General features: G+C 46.5%; 1 protein-coding gene across 3 annotated transcripts; it reads left to right on the top strand.

Moving 5' to 3' along the window:
- Positions 1–206: 206 nt before the first annotated feature.
- wdr35 (WD repeat domain 35) lies at positions 207–19,091 on the top strand. Of its 3 annotated transcripts, none has more exons than XM_030357163.1 (28): positions 207–617; positions 700–817; positions 3,061–3,132; positions 3,454–3,546; positions 3,638–3,766; positions 4,309–4,442; positions 4,901–5,066; positions 5,533–5,678; positions 5,963–6,088; positions 6,498–6,683; positions 7,511–7,546; positions 7,663–7,723; positions 8,569–8,713; positions 9,546–9,627; positions 10,058–10,111; positions 10,248–10,357; positions 10,670–10,904; positions 11,719–11,799; positions 12,049–12,185; positions 13,299–13,502; positions 13,928–14,074; positions 14,352–14,484; positions 14,701–14,811; positions 15,867–16,031; positions 16,597–16,737; positions 17,085–17,241; positions 17,765–18,005; positions 18,761–19,091. In XM_030357163.1, exons 1-28 carry the CDS (start codon positions 594–596, stop codon positions 18,909–18,911), a joined length of 3,585 nt encoding a protein of 1,194 aa, XP_030213023.1. In that variant the 5' UTR covers positions 207–593; the 3' UTR covers positions 18,912–19,091. The 3 variants fall into 3 exon arrangements, with proteins under 3 accessions (XP_030213023.1, XP_030213024.1, XP_030213025.1); XM_030357164.1 differs by having other exon boundaries at positions 17,085–17,245; XM_030357165.1 differs by lacking the exon at positions 7,511–7,546.
- The last annotated feature ends 459 nt before the right edge of the window (positions 19,092–19,550 follow it).

Below are 19,550 nucleotides of genomic sequence, written 5' to 3'. Positions count from 1 at the left end.
TAGCCAGTTCAATGATTTGGTTATTCTCTAAAAACATAGAGCTGGAAGGAAAACATATTTTAGTTTGACAAACGGCTCCTTAGATATATACATATATATATATAGTCAAAGAAAGCAATGCTAACCCTGAGGGACTTGTAGGCAATTTCAAAACCAACCAGAACTACAACACCCAGGACAACCCTGACAGCACCGTTTCCGGTTTATGGTTACCAAGGGAGACCGGTCTAAACTCCCAAATGCTGAGCTGATGAGAGTTCACCTAGCTATTAGCTAACTCCTAACTTTTGTATCTTACTGAATGAGATCGATAGAAAACGTCCAATAAACCGACTGCTGCGATGTGAACGGCAGACGGATCTTTGAATGTGCTGCACTGCTCTGCGTGCATTAGCATCAGCATTAGCTCCGTCCACTCAGTCTGCTGGGCTAATCTAACGGGGTTTTCAAGCAGTGTTTTTAGCCCTAGTTAAGTTTAGACAATGTTCGTCTCATAATTATTATACATCGAAATAGTTCGTCGAGCAAAAGTATTGACATCCTAACTGACCTGCCTACGTCAGATCGAGGGGTCTGCATCCCGACCACTCGCCATGTTCATCTATCTCAGCAAGAAGGTGAGTGTCTCCTCCGCCTCAGGCACCTTCATTGCATTGAGCAAAGACAACAACTAATCCTCTGTCTCCTCTGTCTGCATAGATCGCGATCCCTAACAATATACATCTGAAGTGTGTCTCCTGGAACAAAGACCAAGGCTTCATTGCCTGTGGAGGGGACGACGGCCTCCTCAGGGTCCTCAAACTGGAGACCCAAACAGGTAAGAGGTGGTACTTGTTGGAGGTCCAATGGTCCAAAGATTTGGGAGATTCTAACACGCAGGAGTAAGCTACTGATCTCGATTTGATTTCGAATGTACATTAAAGGCTTTAATCTCCAAAGCCATTACGGTCCTTCAATGATAATATTGAAAAATGTATAGGCATATTCTTAAAAAAAATACACACTTAAAGGGGTGTGAACCATAAACCTTTTTTTAAAAAAAAAAGACTTATTATGATCTTTAACATAGTAATCTATGCCATTGTATCACTTTAAATGAAATTCCTTTAGAGAAAACATGAGTAAGATCCTATGGTTTTGCTAACCAGTTCGAGAGTGCCTTTTAGTATACACTTGGAGGTCACGAACAGAGGACAACGGTGGCTAGGTGTGTGTGGATGTGTGGAGCTCCATCTGGGCAGAGGTTGTTGATGGTGGTCTCCAAGAGAAGGTTAAGCTTCTCTGATCCTTGTGGTATAATGCTAGCCTGGCTATTGTAGATTGTTCAATATAGATTGCACATTGGTCTGGGGCATGGACCTATTAAAGGTCTGGGGAAGCCGCCGTAATTTTTCTTCAGCACAAGAGGCTTGATCAATGGGCCCAGTTCAAATGACTCTGTACGCAATTGGCTGCTTGCCGTCGCTTCCCTGTCGTCATTGTGTTAAACCACCCGATAGCGTGCCAGGAGGAAAAGCTAGCTTTGTGATTGGCTCCCGCAAAAACTAGAAATAAATGTTTTGCTCTTCTCCAGACCCTTCTGCAGGGTGAACTCAAATCGCCGGAATATGAGCGGGGCTACCCTAGTAGAATGACCCAATGTGTGTGGATGTGGAGCTCTTTCTGAATATTGATTTATTTGGAATTTGGCATCAGAAGGAGGGATATGCTTCTTGGGCACTTATAATGTAACGTATAATACCACAGTATGTGATGCATTTCATATGCAACCTTACTCATTATAATGTTCATATACTTAAAGGGATACTTCACCAATACAGAACCGGCGTTCTATCATTATAAAATCGCTATTATAATATATAAAAAAAGTTTTTTTCTGGCCTCAGTCTAACCCAGTCTGCCCTTGGCCCAGCTGTCCTCCTTACATTTCTCCTGACCTGACGTCAAATGACGCGTTTGACGTCATGTCAGTAGAAATTTGCTCGCCTGCTAGAAGGGCCGAGGTTTTTTGCGGAACCACTGGTTCCGCAAATTTGTATGCCCACCAATAAGGAATGAGGGGGGCGGGAGCTCGTGTACGAGATGTAAACCGCCACGTTTCTTCACCGCTTAGCTAGAGAACTAGACCGACACGCCCTCCGACCCTGCTAGAAGCAAATTTGCAATCGGAAACAGCCGATGTGGAGACCCGTGTATTGATTCTCGGAGAAGGAATTTGGGAAGAACCTTGGCTTGGCTCTCTGAATTCCAGATTGAACTGCAACTTCCGATTCATGTGGAAGGACCAGAGACGTTGGAGAACCTGACGCAGTCGTTCATTCATAATATCATCATCAAACGACTTCGTCTGGTTCTCCGACGTCTCTGGTTCTTCCACTTCCAATCTAAAGTTCACTATCTGTTGTTTGGCGTGGTGCTTTAGATTGCTGTGCAAAAAAAGCACATCATCCACTGTGGACGGGTTTAGTTTACTCCTCTGCTCCTGAATAACATATCCAGCACCGGAGAAGTCTCGCTCGCAATCGCTAAACCCGCGACCGACCCGCGCTGTTCAGGCGTCCGACCCAACCAGCACCTGTGTCCAACACAGTACGTACATTATTTTTTACCCCGTTTCATCGAAATTGTGCGGTTCAACCGTCGGGTACATGAACCCGTGCAGGACTCAACAATCGACAATCACTTCTCCTCCATGCTGCTGTTCGCACTGGACTGCAGGGAGTGAACGCTGATTGGCTGTTATGTTACGTCCCTCAGGGAGTGAATGCTGATTAGCATTGTGGGAGTGGTCGTCTTCAATCCGCAAGCGCCAAAAAGTAACTGTCTGCCTTTTCTCGGTCAAGGAGGCACAAAATTAGAAATTCATGTTACTATATGACTAATTATAAGACCCACTTTCAATACAGATTTGTGTCTCCACCGGTGAAGTATTCTTTTAAAACGTATCCCAAAGCTGCCATGGTTCATTGACATGGGTATAACACGAAAGCACCAACTTAAATATGTAATGTTGTCATATCATGTGTTTCAGCATGTAAATCTGTGGTGCATTCTCAACAGATGATGCCAAACTCAAAGGCCTCGCCGCACCCAGTAATCTGTCAATGAACCAGACTCTAGAGGGACACAGCGGTAAGTCACGTGCTCCTCAAATATTGGATCACCTCTGCTTCTTAGTATATTTAGCCATAGGTCTTTGGATGTATGTGTACGTGTTGCACTCCACACATTCCTTAGTCATTCCAAAAGTCTTTGAATGAATTGAAAACTGAAACGGCATTGACCCATTTCACATCTTTTACACCTAACCCTAACACACACACACACACACACACACACACACACACACACACACACACACACACACACACACACACACACACACACACACACACACACACACACACACACACACACACACACACACACACACACACACACACACACACACAGGCGCAGTGCAAGTGGTCACTTGGAACGAACAGTATCAGAAGTTGACGACCAGTGACCAGAATGGGCTCATCATTGTGTGGATGCTGTATAAAGGTAAGATTTAATAAAATGATCATTAAAAAAAAAAAGACACATCTAAAGACAAATCTTCGATCCATTGAGTGATTGTCGTTCTGCCGCCAAGGCTCGTGGTACGAGGAGATGATCAATAACAGGAACAAGTCGGTGGTGAGAAGCATGAGCTGGAACGCCGACGGCCAGAAGATCTGCATCGTGTACGAAGATGGGGCGGTCATCGTGGGATCAGTGGACGGTAGGAAAACTGGATCTCGTCCTCCACTGGCTTAGAAGAAAGCAATGGGAAGCGCTACCAGACACCATATAATGCTAAGATAATAGTGAGTCAGTTGAGGCCAACTTACTATCAATTGCACCCTGATGTTAAAGGTTATTTTTTATGCGCGCTCTGAAACGCATATTGTCATGGTGTCGATGACTTTAATGCTACAGCGATCTAGGTCAATTTGCTCACACTCTGTAACAGTGTAGAGAAATATCATGACGTTAGATTAGCAAATCTCTCATTTCGACGGCTGAAAGTGTTTTGAGGGAGTAGGGAGAGGTAGGGGTAAGGAGTGTTTATAATTTAGATTTATTTAGACCTGAAATTGCGAATCTTTAAGCTCCTTGGTGGGCTTAGCAAACAGAAAGAACTAAGGCTTTGTTAGAAGTTCCCATAGTGGACAAAGGGCACATCAGTTTGTGTTGTAACAATGTGTACAACACAGCATTTTCTGTAGTTTTGTAATGTAGACATTCTAATGAATCGAATGAGTGATTTCATGTATTTGTTAGGTAACCGGATTTGGGGTAAGGAGCTGAAAGGCATTCAGCTGGCCCATGTGGCCTGGTCACCTGACAGCAAGATCCTGCTGTACGGAATGGCCAACGGAGAGGTGCACGTCTACGACAACCAGGGCAACTTCATAGTGAGTCTGCTCGCCTGTTGAGCAGGAAACAGCATAGTGTCATGGTCATCATGCTAGACGTGGTGTAGATGACTGAGTTTGTTGATAAAAATACCTTTTCTTTTAACCCCCTGTGCTACTGAGTTGAACCGTTGCGATGAAGTCCATTTCATTGTTTGTCGGTCATTGGTTTCAATTTCACAAGCAATAATGGGGTGATACATGTTTTCCCTCTATTTATGTTACATTCAAACTTAAACTTTAACTGTAACTTGGATTCAAATGAATAGAGAGTGTCAATATCACGTGAAATGATCATCTTGAGTTGAAATGATTCCAAGTGGACCCACTGAGTTAGGGCTATTGTTAGCCCCTGCAGAACCATCCATACCAAACCCAGTACAGCTTCCTTCGTCGCCGTAGACGACGGAGGACATCTCTCCCCTCCCCTTATCTCTCCCCTCTTCTTTACACCGAAGGTAAAGATGACGGTGGGCTTTCTGAACAATGGGAACGGAGCCATCAGCATCGCGGGCATCCACTGGTACGCCGGAGCCGAAGGCTACGTGGAGCCCGACTGCCCCTGCCTCGCCATCTGCTTCGACAACGGCCGCTGCCAGATCATGCGCTACGAGAGTGACGAAAGTAAGCGAAGGAATCTTGAAGGAGGGGAAGCCCCCGCTAGTAGTTTGAGCCCCCGTGAGACCATCCAGATGTCATCCAAGTTTGCGTTACACAATATATTTAAGTCTGGTCTCGGCTGGGTGTTGATTGATTTTCAATATGGTTTAGAAAAGCCAATCAGATAAAATAACTAGGTGATGCTCTGGCTCTCTTCGCTCTTGCCGATTCCATTAGGAACTAAAGACAGAAAACATTGTCTCCTTGTCCTTGCAGATTTCTGTTCATCTTTAAAATGGTTATTCAGTCTATTTCTGATAAAAAAGAATTCTGATTGATGGCGATTCCTCCGCCTTCCTGGCGCACCACCATTGTCTCGGTCATTTGGCCTTCAACGGGCTCGAGCGCTGACTGATCTGCCGAGAGAAACGGAATGAGTGGGGTCAGGATGGTCTGACGAGGCTAGTGAAAATGAGTCTTGCTCCCCCAGACCCGGTGTACATAGACACGCTGATGAACGTGGTGAGCATCCAGTGGAACCAAAGCGGAAGCGTGCTGGCTGTGGGGGGCTCGCTGCGGGCCTCCGCGTCTGATAAGGAGGTCAACGCGGTCCAGTTCTACACGCCCTTTGGAGAGGTATGCTACACGCTCGTTGTATTGTATTCGTTTTTCAATTCTCACCTCCCGTTCATTCGTGGTTATTACCAAGGATGTTCACCTTTCTCTCCTTCCTTCCGTCTGTCCTTTTATCCTTCCATCCCTCCGTCCTTCATTATATCCTTCCATCCTTCCTGCCTTCTACCTTGTCCTTCCATATTTTCTGCCCTCCTTCAATGCCACCGGACGTGCGTTCAACATTAACATTTTCTTTCAAAGCTGTAATAAGTAACGACGTTCTGTTTGTTGTCGTGATGGAACAGCACTTGAGGACTCTGAAGGTGCCGGGCAAGCAGATGACGGCGGTGGCCTGGGAGGGCGGGGGGCTGCGTATCGGCCTGGCTGTGGACTCCTACATCTACTTCGCCAACATTAGGCCAGATTATAAGGTACACATCAATATCATGTGGATCACGGCCTATACCATAAAGCGTCTTAGAGTACCATATTAAGCGCTATATAAATTTCATTTATTATTATTATAATGCACACCATTAGGGGAGTGCTTTTGTGTCTTACAATACCGTGAGCATTATGTCTGTATTCTGTATTCTATATTCTCTCTCTCTCTCTCTCTCTCTCTCTCTCTCTCTCTCTCTCTCTCTCTCTCTCTCTCTCTCTCTCTCTCTCTCTCTCTCTCTCTCTCTCTCTCTCTCTCTCTCTCTCTCTCTCTCTCTCTCTCTCTCTCTCTCTCTCTCTCTCTCTCTCTCTCTCTCTCTCTCTCTCTCTCTCTCTCTCTCTCTCTCTCTCTCTCTCTCTCTCTCTCTCTCTCTCTCTCTCTCTCTCTCTCTCTCTCAGTGGGGGTACTGCTCCAGCACTGTGGTTTATGCCTACACTAAGCCAGAGAGGCAGGAGTACTGCGTGGTCTTCTGGGACACCAAGAACAACGAGAAGTTCATCAAGTACGTCAAGAGCCTGCTGTCCATCACCACCTCGGGAGACTTCTGCATCCTGGCCACCAAGGCAGACGAGAACCACCCCCAGGTATACACGGACGCGCACACACGTGTACATGCACACACTAGGGATGTGCATTTCTGGCAAAAAATACTATTCAAGTATTCGAATAATATTCAAATCGGTCAATCAAGAACCCCCCACGCATGCACTTCATATATACACACACACACAATGACACAGGGAGAGGCTTTTATGATTTGTATGAAATCAATCTGTTTTTTTTTTATCAACATTCAACATCTAAATTATTTCCATGTGGGCTTAGGCAGATAGGCCTGCATGCGCCGAAAACAGATCGCTATTTATTTTACTGAACACAGCCTGCATGACGGTGAACTAGACGCGTCTTTAGCTTATGGAAACGATTGCCAAAAAAATTACTTCACACGGTGCGTCTTTTACAATTTATTTGTTACCAGCATTCGTAGTGTTGATCAACAGAGAAATAGTCCGCCAAAGACGTTGACGTAGCTTAGCGACGCTGGGGTTGATAATTTACCGGACTACTTGCGGATTGATATGACAGAAAAAAGTAATAGCACTTTCCTTGACAGCGGTCATATGCTTTGCATGTATCATTTTTAGTGACTCAAATGCATGTTTCTCCCTACTTGGTATTTATTACTAATAATCACTGAAACAACCGTTCTTAGGCCGTAAACCCATTTATGTCTTTATTATATTGATAACAAATATATTGTGCTGTTGTGATTTAGTCAATATCACCCATACTCTTTGCATGTTGTAGGCCTCTATAAGAGACATTATGGTAGAGATAACAACCTTCTGGATCACATTGACTCTTTTGCATGTCTTGCTGGCTGTTCCTCTTCTGACTTGTCGCTTCAAAGGAGGATACTGAGATAGAGCTGGGCAGTCGGGCCAGGGTAACGTACAAACCACTATTAATGACACTCGTACTTAACCCAACACAGCTAACATCAAGGAGTGTTCACCTGCAGTGTGTATGGGGCTAAAGTGTCCATGCATGCCTGTGTTACAGTACGTGCTGGTCCTGTGCAACTCCATCGGGACCCCTTTGGATTCAAAGTACATTGATATTGGTGAGTTGGTCGGTGACAGCCAAGAAATGGTTTGAAATGTTAGCTTCGGACTAGAGCTACTTTTGATGGCTCCGTCTCCAACGAATAGAATTTGCCAGAATGTCCGTGCATGTTTCTGTCCTCCATAAAGTTTCAGTAGCAAGTTTGCCTCAATGCACAGTTTGGGCTTCCATGACTCTATCCTTTCCATCCTTCAGCGGCCATTTTTTTATCTCGCGCAGACATTCTGCATTCCTTTTCCATGACCCTGGTGAAATGTTTGCTCTGTTACCGCTGGCGACGGCCAGATCTGGAAATTTGATGTAAATGGCAGGGCTGGGTGTGCAGCCGCCATACATCATGGCATCATGCTAAACAAACAGGAGGAGGATCTTACGGGGAAGATCTCTCCTCTCTGTGGCTTAACAAGGCCTTCATAGCCACACCACTGTCACAGGCTGTCTGTAATCACAAATAGGTAAAGAATCAGTTCAAACCAGATGGTTTTGTCATTTATGTTCAATCTATTAGTCATGCCCTGGGAAATGGGACACATGAACAAATAATTTTCCGTCTGAAGTTTGAGTTGATACACGGTACAAATCTTAATTGAAGCAGCAAATTGAAATACGTTGTAATAAATGAACATAAGATAAGACAAATATGAGCAAAATTTGAAGCAAAAAAAAAGTATAAAACAATTATAAAGGCCACGTGAACTAGTTCAGCGAACACAACGCGTGTGAGCAGCAGCTCTATCAGCCCTCAGTATCAAAGCGATGGATCAATCCGTACTCTAGGCTGCTCTGTCCTTCCCTTTGACCCTGTACTGAACCTCTCTCTCTCCCTCCGCTCTCCTGGGTCAGATCCGCTCTACGTCACCATGACCAAGACTCATGTGATCGCAGCGTCCAAGGAGGCATTCTACACGTGGCAGTACCGCGTGGCCAAGAAACTGACTGCTCTGGAGATCAACCAGGTCACCAGAACCAGGAAGGAGGGCAGGGAAAGGTGAGGCTCGTACAGGAACGCACCACAAACTCGATGCACTCCAGACGGTATTTATACAGAGAAGCTCACCGGACTTCCAAGATTCTCTCTGACGAGACAAATACATGGAAAATCGAGTGAAAAGCCAGTGACCAAAAGACTAAAACAGGAAATACCAGGTGGGGAAAATAGATTGGAGGGAGCATGACAGTAGAAATTCACAAATCCTTGTAGGTATGTTTGTGAAACAGCATATAAACAGTATTACCGTTCAACACACACACACACACACACACACACACACACACACACACACACACACACACACACACACACACACACACACACACACACACACACACACACACACACACACACACACACACACACACACACCATGCGCGGTGTGGAAAGTGACAGGGAGGCAAGATCGCTGCAGGTCTGCTGATTCCGGACACTCGGGTGCGTTCCAGACTATTTGCTGCCACCGCCACCACCACTGATGTTTACACACTGACGGTATGAGGTGGGGAGAAGAGCAGCCATTCATGTGGCTGAATGGATCCCAGCTTATGTCCCAGACTGGTCCCCCCAAGGGGCCCGAGCCCAGGGTTCTGCCAGAGGGCTCCTGCCACCCGTGCCAACCCCCCCCCCCCCCCTCCCCCTCCCTCATACCGCCTCCACCCCATTTCCCCACTCATCCAGCCACACACACACACACACACACACACACCCACACCCACACACACACACACACACACACACACACACACACACACACAGCCTTTCACTGTTTAAATGATTTCCCCTCTCACTGTCTCAATGGTTTGTCCCGTCTCGCCGCTCTGTCCAGACTGTACCATATCGACAACGCCCCGTCCAGTGCTGGGGGGGAGAGTGGAGGAGGAGGGCTGGATTACACCACAGCCTTCACAGTGAGCTGGTTTTATCTTTTGATTTGGGATTTCTTTTATTCAACCTAACACAGGACGGCAAGTCGTTCCACGCGAGAGAGACTCCCCTTCCCTCTGGACGCGCCTTAATGAGAACACATTGTGTAGTTTGTATGTGTGCGGTTTACAGTGCGTTATTGCAGTAAACAGCATACAACAAAGTGCAAAAGAGCCTCACATCTACTTCAGATAGAAATGACAATCATGCACAGAAAGACCTGTGAACATGTTTTATCAACTATTCTTTCAGATTATAAAAAATATTTTTGAATGACTCAGGGATCATATAGAACAGTATGTAGGTCTGTAAGGATAATGCATTAGCTTTATAAGTGTGGAGTATGGAGTATTTTTTAGTATCCCATTCCACCAATGGTTATAGTTGAAATACTGCTTTTTAACTCCAATGCAGGCGACGCGAGATCCCATCTGCTGTATTACTGCGACCGATAAGACGCTCCTGCTGGTACGTACGCTCATGCTCTCTTAGGAAAATGTAATGGATTATAGTTATCCCCCACATGACCAAGTGTTTGCGATGGCACTCTGTAAAGATGACGATGTGGTACCGTACGTTTGACTGTGGTCGTCCGATTTCAAAGGGCCGGGAGTCGGGCACCGTGCACAGATACAGCCTCCCTACCATGGTCCTGGTCCAGAAATACACTCTGAACAACAGGGCCTACCAGCTGTCCCTGAACTGCAACTCCAGGTATGCAACAGCTTGACACTTGTGATTGGCCCTAAACTACCACAATATGTCTTTTGAGATCAACCCCAAGCCCCCAAATGATCCACACTGTTCCAAATTGCAAAGATAGTGAACGTTAAATGCCCTTTTCATACTAAGCTGTCGAGTCATTGTACTTGTAGTGGTAACTGTTTGCTTACCCAAACTACATTCTGTTTCCAATCGAGACTCAGTCAAACTAAATGGTGGAAACAGACTCCCTTTAGACGTGAACCGAAAGGAGTGAACCTCTGTTGACCTCTGTTGACCTCTGTTGACCTCTGTTGACCTCAGTCGCCTGGCGGTCATCGACGTGGCCGGCGTGCTGACCCTGTTGGATGTGGAGGCTCACGGCCCCCCCACCGACAGCCCCGGGGGCCGCGGGGGCGGGGCCAGCGCCACGGCCGGAGATCCGTCCAAGTTCGAGCGCAAGGACGTCTGGGACATGAAGTGGGCCAACGACAACCCGGACCTGTTCTCCATGATGGAGAAGACCCGGATGTACGTCTTCAGGAACCTGGACCCGGAGGTTAGGGCCGGGGGGGGCTGGTTCTGGTACTGCACCCAAAGGTGGCGCTATTGTCAAAAATCAGGAATTGGCCTTATTTCTCCTCACCAGATTGACCTGGACTCAAAGTTATTTCCAAATATTCATCTCTAGAATCAGATGCATCTATAAAACCCCGGGTCTTATGCCCTAAAAATGTTTACTTTTCCCACAATTTCGTCTTAAAGCCAAACATGATGCAAAGATTCACAGGCTACAAAAATAATCAAAAATTCACCAAAATCGCCATAGGAAATCTCACAAAAATCATCAAACAGAACTTGTTTTATTTGGTTCCATTTGAGAAATATTGGCCAATAAAGTTGGAGAGAATGAGGCTTCATGCAGTTCAGGCATGTCAGTGGCTCAACGGGATAATGCCGTGTACTGGTGATCCTTAGATTGAGAGTTTGAATCTTGATTAGAGCAATATGAACAATCTGAACATGACATTCTGTCATTGCCACTTATTTAAGAAACACAACATTGAACAGCATCTGAAATTCATCAGGCAATCAACATTCCGGCTCACCTGGAAGCCTAGGCACAGTTTTTCATTAAGTGGAACATCTTCATCAACATCTTTCATTCATAATTATATGTCATATTTATATATCTTCCACTAGTGTGTTCTTGACTTTTAATTTTGGACCCCGTTAATCACCGCTTGCGATTATATTTAGAATCATATTCATAGTAATGATTCAATAATTATTAACAGACGTCATTATTTGTTGTACGATGTGTGTTATAAAATGTGTAATAACATTTGATCTATTCCGTCTTTAAAAATCAGGAACCCATTCAAACATCTGGATACATCTGCAACTTTGAGGATCTGGAGATCAAATCTGTCCTGCTTGACGAGATCATGAAGGTAAAAGTCTATTCTCGTGCAGAAAATAAGATCTGTGTTCAACACAACGTCGATGAATTGAGTATTAAGTAATGAGTTAATCAACAGCAGGCCAGAAACACTAAAGATTATCTCTGAAACATACTAACTGAGTTGTAAGGGAAGAAAGTTAGGGAACCTAGCTAGGGAATTTAGCCATGGAATTAAGCCCAAGTAGTTGTTTAAGGAAGTCCGCTACTATGGCCGTATGTAAATGTGACCCCCTTGCAGGAACCAGAGATGCCCAACAAGGACTACCTCATCAACTTTGAGATCCGCTCCCTGAGGGACAGCCGGGCCCTCATAGAGAAAGTGGGGATCAAAGACGCCTCGCTGTTCATCGAGGACAACCCGCACCCCAGGCTCTGGTACAACACACCACCTCCAGGCTAGCAATACAGGGGAATGTGTGACGGATGTACAGTACCATGTACCATTCATCATAGGAGCTCAGGTGGCGTGCGAGCGCACGCGCTCACGCGCGCGTGTGTGTGCGTGTGCGTGTGCGTGTGCGTGTGTGCGTGTGTGTGTGTGTGTGTGTGCGTGTGCGTGTGTAAAGTAGGGCCTTTGGGGTGAAAAAAGTAGGAACTCTTCTTTGTCTCCAACCAAGTGTTCGTTCCCTAAAAAATGAAGAACACTAAAATAATTGCTGACACGTCATGGCTACCGGTCCTTTGGAACACGCGTTGGTGCTGGTGGTGTCGGGGGGTGTGTGTGTGGGGGGGGGGGGGAACCTCTGAGTCTCGGCGGCGAGACGGAGGGAGCAGCGGGCCGAGTGATGTCGCCGGCGGAGGGAGCACTCTGGGTGCCTCCTCGGTTCTCACACCCGCCCTCCAAATACTCTGAGCCGCCGCCGGCCCCGGGCATCCGCGCCCAAAGCTCAGAAGAAACCTCCGAAGCGTCGTCCAACTGAGCTGCTGAACACATGAATGAATGATTGCCGATCCTCTGTACTCGAGGTCAACCGCTCTTTCGTGCGGTGACAAATCTCACAAATCTCTTAATGTGTCTTGACACGATCTTCGCAAAAATCGTTGGAAAATAAAGACGCACACTGAACGATGGCAGGCCTTTTACGTGCTAGGTTACTGCCCATCGAATACACAGTAGGAATTGACCTTGAGTGTAGGATGCAGAGACCTTGATTTGACATCAGCGTCAAGGAAGAGGAGCCTGCAGTGAGGCTGCTCTCATATTCATACCTGGGCAGCATCAGGTCAGCTGCATGCCGTTCACTGAAGGACAACCCCACTCTAGCATACCTGCCACAGAAACAGAAGTACAGATAATTCAATCATGGTATCGTGATCGCTTTAGGGCATGTCCTGTAATCCAGATTTTCGACTACAATGGGGTACGATGGGTTGCGAAATATGCTTCAGATAGGTTTATTTTCATTTTTACACATCGTCAAATGGACGCGATGATAGAGGTTCACAGTGACTGATCCTCTTGGTAACACTGTCCCCCCCCCCCCCCAGGCGCCTTCTGGCGGAGGCAGCCCTCCAGCAGCTGGACATGAAGACGGCGGAGCAGGCGTTCGTCCACTGCAAGGACTACCAAGGCATCGAGCTGGTCAAGAGGCTGGCCAAGCTCCAGAGCGAGGCCATGAAGCAGGCCGAGGTGGCGGCCTACTTCAGCCGCTTCGAGGAGGCCGAGCGGATGTACCTCGACATGGACCGCAGGTGACCCCATGTGCCAGACTACAACGGGGACGTTTGTACCTGTGTCCCCTGCGGTGCTCGTCCAGGCAGTGCAAGGGGACATGTGGGCCAACACACAACAGGGAGGCTTAGCGTTCTCTCTTACTGTTTAAAAAGGGGGTTCAGCCTCACCGTCGGCATCTATGGAGAACAGCTAGGGGTTCAACTTGGAAGATGGAGGCTGTGAACCGAAGTCCCTAGTATGTACGGAAATGTATGTACTTTCTTTAGATGCTGGAGGAAAAAGGATTGGATGTCCTTTTTTGGTCTATCCATGTGAGGAACCATGGCGGACAACAACGTTATGGTTAGATGATGAGAAGTCATCAACTTGGTAAGTGGTTCACTTTTGTGCCCTTTTAATTAAAACCACAGCTTGTGTGCGTTCCGTGCGTGTGTGCGTGCAGGGACCTGGCCATCAGCCTTCGGATCAAGCTGGGCGACTGGTTCCGCGTGCTGCAGCTGCTCACCACGGGCTCGGGGGACTCGGACGACGCTCTGCTGGAGCAGGCCCACAACGCCATCGGGGACTACTTCGCTGACCGCCAGAAGTGGTACGGAGGGTTAGAAATAGTACTTATATCTTAACCTAGCTAGCTTTGGTGTTCACGGGAATGGGTTAACCTAGCAATAGTAAGTGCTTGGTAAGTACAAAGAGTCTCCTAGACTCTTTGGACTTTCATCACACAAATATTCACCTTCACTTTTATCCCTTTTTATGTTTTTCCGCTGCTTGTTTTTTGGTTCTTATTGGTATCCTTGTTTAATGGCACAGCTTGCAGCTGGGCATGACTGAAGATGAAACTCTGGTTTGGTTGCTGCTCCTTCTAGGCAGAACGCATTGCAGTACTACCTACGGGGACGGAACCAGGAGCGGTTGGCCGAGTGCTACTACATGTTGGAGGACTATGACGGCCTGGAGAAACTTTGTGTCTCCCTGCCCGAGAACCACAAACTGCTACCAGTGAGCTGCATTATGTCACGCATGGACGATTTGCTATTCTTGTGTTGAGTTACAGAAAAATGTATGTGACATATGTCCGGCATTGTGTCATTTGATCAATACATATGAGACCCTCAAGCTGTTCCATCCTACCCTATCCTATCCTTCACATTGTTAAACGTGTGTGTGTGTGTGTGTGTGTGTGTGTGTGTGTGTGTGTGTGTGTGTTTGTGTCAGGACGTTGGCCAGATGTTTGTCACCGTGGGCTTGTGTAACCAGGCGGTGAAGGCCTACCTGAGGTGCAGCCAGCCCAAGGCGGCGGTGGACGTGTGCGTGCATCTCAACCAGGTGAGCCGGGACCACGCCGCTGTCCCACAGCCCTCATCTCCCCTGTCTCCATGTATGGGCTGTCATTATTGTATGTACCATGTGAGATGTTTTATATTAAACTAGGCACATTTGATTTGATTCATTGATCAGCCCATGACCTCATTTCGTTATCTTATTTAGAAAAAATCGTTCTTCTTATTTTGCATACATCTAATATAATGTACGTACAGCATTTTCATTATGAGTATTAATTAATAAATAAGAGATGCTATGCCTAGAGATTTGCATTGAGAGGATATGTGAACGGTTGACATCCGCTAGCCTACATTGTCAGAGCTTATACAAATTGCTACCTCCATTGTGAGGCTGTGATACAAACCTCTGTGGCCACAGCTGGCTGTTGCTCAGAGCAAAGCAAGACCGCTATTAGGCAGAGAGAGGAAGCTAAATCGGTTGGTCTTGGGGTCTTGCTGTGATAATGTTCTCTTTTGGTGACCACAAAATGATCAGGATGCTTTCTCTAACTGTCAGCATGATTGCAATAGGGAGGACATTCAGACGTTTCCCTCGTCCTTTTTAAAACACCACACAGGATGCAATAAACAAACACAAACATGTTTCCGCAATACTGTTTGTAGTTATTCAAATATTGTTGAGCTTTACATATAGTATCATTTGTTGAGAGATTTGAAATTATTCTGAACACTCATTCAGCTTGAAGAACAGTTTATAATATATTATTTCTTTAGTATGATTATTATAAAAAATTTTATGTGTATTTTTTATTATTGATATGAGATTTTGAGAGACCTGCTCCCCCCAAATTTTAATTTTTCCTTCAGTTTAATAGCTTTCGAAGGCTTAACTGTGACAACATAGACTTTCTTTGTGCACCTCACAAATCAACATCAAAACACATAACCCTGTTTAAGGAAACATACATTAGTTTGACCCCCCCCCCCCCCCCCCCCCCTTACACATTTATAATGCTGCACACTTCATACTCTGTGTGGTGAGCGTAAACGTTGTGCGTCCGTCTCACATGTCAACGCATCCTGCTGTGCCTCCCGCAGTGGAACAAGGCTGTGGAGCTGGCCAAGTCCTACAACATGAAGGAGATCAAGTCCCTGCTGGCCAAGTACGCGTCTCATCTGCTGGAGAAGAACAAGACCCTGGAGGCGGTGGAGCTCTACCGCAAGGCCCACCACTTCCTGGACGCCGCCAAGCTCATGTTCACGGTGGGGCACCTTCTGGAGTGGATCCCCTTCTGTTAGGGTCTTAATGAGGGCAGTGCTTGTAGTAAATGCATTGATTATATTCAGTGAAGAAATCCCCATTGAAACCGTTTCCTTGATTTGTTTATTTATGACGCTGAAAAATATCATTTATATTCAGATTCATATTAAAAATAATACGTAAAGTATGTAACGTGTGTAATTTCCAAATTGGCAATTGTCCTCGTGTAGAAATGGTAAACTTGGCTGTGCAGTACTCCAGTTCCCTGCAGCTCTAGTGATCTGTCTCTCCCCTCGACCTGTCTTGCCGTTCACCTCCTCAAGGTTTCCCATTCGTTTGCGTTAATCATTGGCCTCATCCTGTTGTCCTTCTGCATTCCCGGGACAAATCCCCCGGGAGGGACAAATCAGTAAAACCCTCAAGTATTTTCAATCCACCTTTTCGTATTTCCTCACTTGGCACAAAGCAATCCCAGCGCTAGCTCACTGCAGCTCAGCACAGCCTGTGGGGAGAGGCTGAAGCCGTGCCAGGGGATTTAACTTTTCTCTCGGGGGAAACTACCTCCAGATCGCAGCCGAGGAGGCCAAGAAGAGGAGCAGACCGCTGAGGGTGAAGAAGCTGTACGTGTTGGCAGCGCTGCTAGCCAACGACCACCACGAGCAGGTCAAGGCCTCCCAGCTCACCAAGGCCAAGGGGAGCAAGTCGGAGGTACGTGGCAGGAACGCACCCTCCCTGGGTCACTGCTCGGTCTGCTCCCATTTCACCACAAGTTCCCCGTAAAGTAGTTTACACTCATTTCAGGTCCTGCACGTGTAAGAGGTTGATTTAGGTTCCTCATCTTTCAGAAATGAGCGATAACCCCAATTAAGATGTAAGCAGTTGTGGACATTGAGCAGGTGGATATGTATACCCTACAAAATGACACATAATAAAGGGTTAGGGTTAGACTGTCTAACCCTTTGACTGTCTGAATCCCTCCTTCATACCACTCCACAATCCTACCCACTGTTAACTAACACAGCGCTAACAGTGAACTGCCCTCTGGGGGTTTTAAGGCCACGTCGGCGCTGGACGGGCTCTTGGAGGAAGACGCCACGCCCGCGGACAACCGCGTGGTGGACAACCCCTGGCGCGGCGCCCAGGCCTACCACTTCTTCCTGCTGGCCCAGAGGCAGCTGATAGACGGCCACACGGAGGACGCCGTGCGGACCGGTAGGTGGGCCGGCTTGAGTGAACGTGTGGCCGTGCCGGTGGAGGCCTCTGCAACGCCAGCAGGGCTACGCTGTGAACCGGTTTATATACTGCGACGCGGACGATGGATCGGGGTTCAGATTAAAGAGTAATGCAAAGTGAACGCTGTAAAAAGGGCACAACAGCTTAGGTGAATGGAGAAAATGGTCAGAAAATGTTTATGCAATTCAATTGAGGAATAGGACAGAGCGAGGGCAGTTCAACAACCAGCTGGCAACAGTTGGGCCCACGCCTTGGCTCACTTGCTAGGTTGCATAGCAAGGTGGTTTTATTTATCTGATTGTTTCTCATATAATCCACTTCGCTAAATGTATTTTTTATTCTTGCTATGCAAAGGTTAAACCGTGCTACCGTCTTCGGACACAGTTCCGCATTGCAATGCTTCAAACCTCTAGGGGGCAGCAAACTCAACCACATGCGATCGGTGCGCGGTAATGCTTTAACTGTGGTTTAAATGCTTTAACTAACGCCCCCACCCCCGCAGCCCTCCACCTACGGGACTACGAGGACACGATCCCGGCGGTGGAGATCTACTCCCTGCTGGCCGTGTGCTCGGCGGCCAGCAGGGCCTTCTACACCTGCTCCCAGGCCTTCATGAAGCTGGAGTCCCTGGAGAGCCTGGAGCCCGAGCAGAGGCAGCAGTACGAGGACCTGGCATTCGAGATCTTCACCAAGCACAGCCCCAAGGACAGCCGCCCTCTGGAGCCCCAGAGCGCCCCCGAGGGGTGAGCCGGCAGCGGGCACTCTCAAGCAGACGCGTTCAGTTCAGGGGGGTTCGTTTTTGGGGACAAAAAAACCTTCAGCAATTTACCTGGAGTAAATAAGTAAACAGGGAAAAACACAGGTAACTTTACCCAGGAATAAGAGCATAATGGATAAGTCTGTCTGGTGATGGGCTAAGTGGAATAGATATTGCTTTTTATACTGGATCAATTGTCTATCAATAATGCATCAATAATATCGTAGCTGCTGCATGAAGTGCTTATGTATCGACAATAACGACCAAACATTTCTTATTAATAATGCCAAACCAATCGAGCTGGGCTGTCGGGGCCAACTAAGGGCTTAACGTAATGTAGGTCAGGTGCTTGAGACCAGTCTGCACAAAGAGGATGAGGATAATAGCCTGCACACTGTTGCCAAAATAATGGGCCAGTTTACGGAAGTACCTTTGTTCTCCGCACCTGTGTCACTTCTGTGCTTGACGTAATCTCAACAGGTTACGTGAACACAATGCTCTTTCCCTTCTTTTGGGAGGATCTTCTTTTGTATTTTGCAGAGTTAAATAATGCAATTGTGGTGCATTGTCTAATGCCAGCGGGTGTCACTGTTTAAATACAAAGGAAATAACGAATGTGAATACTTTATCATCAATGCTATGCAGTTTCTTCTGCAGATTACACTAGTCTCTTACATCCAACTCACGGTGCGTCCAGCGATTCAGCGCTTCTTATCAGCTCTACGTCTGTACCCCCGGCAGGACGGACGGAAAGCTGCCGACGTGCATCGTGACGGGACGGCCCATCCAAGAGTTTCAGTTCTGGATGTGCACCGTGTGCAAACACTGCGCCATGGAGCAGGAGATCAGCAAATATAACTTCTGCCCACTGTGCCACTCCTCTCTGGCCTGAAGACAATCACGTCATTTTATTCAACGCTCAATGTTCTTGCTGTACATATATTTTTTCATTAAACATTGTTTATGCTTTTCATTTGATTGCTCAGGATTTATATGTTGCTGTTTTTGATGTGTTTCTGTTGTTTGGCAGACGCTTTACAGTACATAAAATATGTGATGTTATGCTCCTTAATGCTTCAACAGCATGTCATCAAGTCAAGCAATTATGTGGTCCCTTTCTGCCCTCTAATGGAGAGGGCTTATAATTGCATCCAAAACAAAACAGATAGACAAATGCCAGATAAATAAGCAGATAAGCACCCTTATCTTCAAATCATAACTTTGACAAATCAACAAATCAATTAAAGAGCTTATTTTTTTTGTGTATGGAAACGATTGTCAGTGTAGGCCTACTTCACAAGCGAATACAAGGAAAGATCGAGTGTTTATTTTGTGCTGCATTGGGCGATCATCATTAAATATCTAATTGAGAACCAAAACTGCTGAACTTAGAATTATAAAAGACAGCAATAATTGTTATTGTCATATCAATACATTGAGATGGGACATAAGGGAATACTCTGTATGAATGTGATGGCCCACTTGAGTGCAATGAGGGCACAGACTAATGAACACCAACCACCATGAAAGA

Source organism: Gadus morhua, chromosome 5, assembly GCF_902167405.1.
Source record: "Gadus morhua chromosome 5, gadMor3.0, whole genome shotgun sequence".
Lineage (NCBI taxonomy): Eukaryota > Metazoa > Chordata > Actinopteri > Gadiformes > Gadidae > Gadus > Gadus morhua.
Note: the sequence above shows the minus strand (reverse complement) of the source record. Positions and strands in the feature narration are given on the sequence as shown.

Excerpts from the sequence above, each read along its gene's own strand:
- wdr35 (XM_030357163.1), top strand. The coding sequence starts at position 594 with ATGTTCATCTATCTCAGCAAGAAG. Across the intron at positions 618-699 it reads TCATCTATCTCAGCAAGAAG|ATCGCGATCCCTAACAATAT; the intron begins GTGAGTGTCTCC and ends CTGTCTGCATAG. Across the intron at positions 5,067-5,532 it reads GCGCTACGAGAGTGACGAAA|ACCCGGTGTACATAGACACG; the intron begins GTAAGCGAAGGA and ends TTGCTCCCCCAG.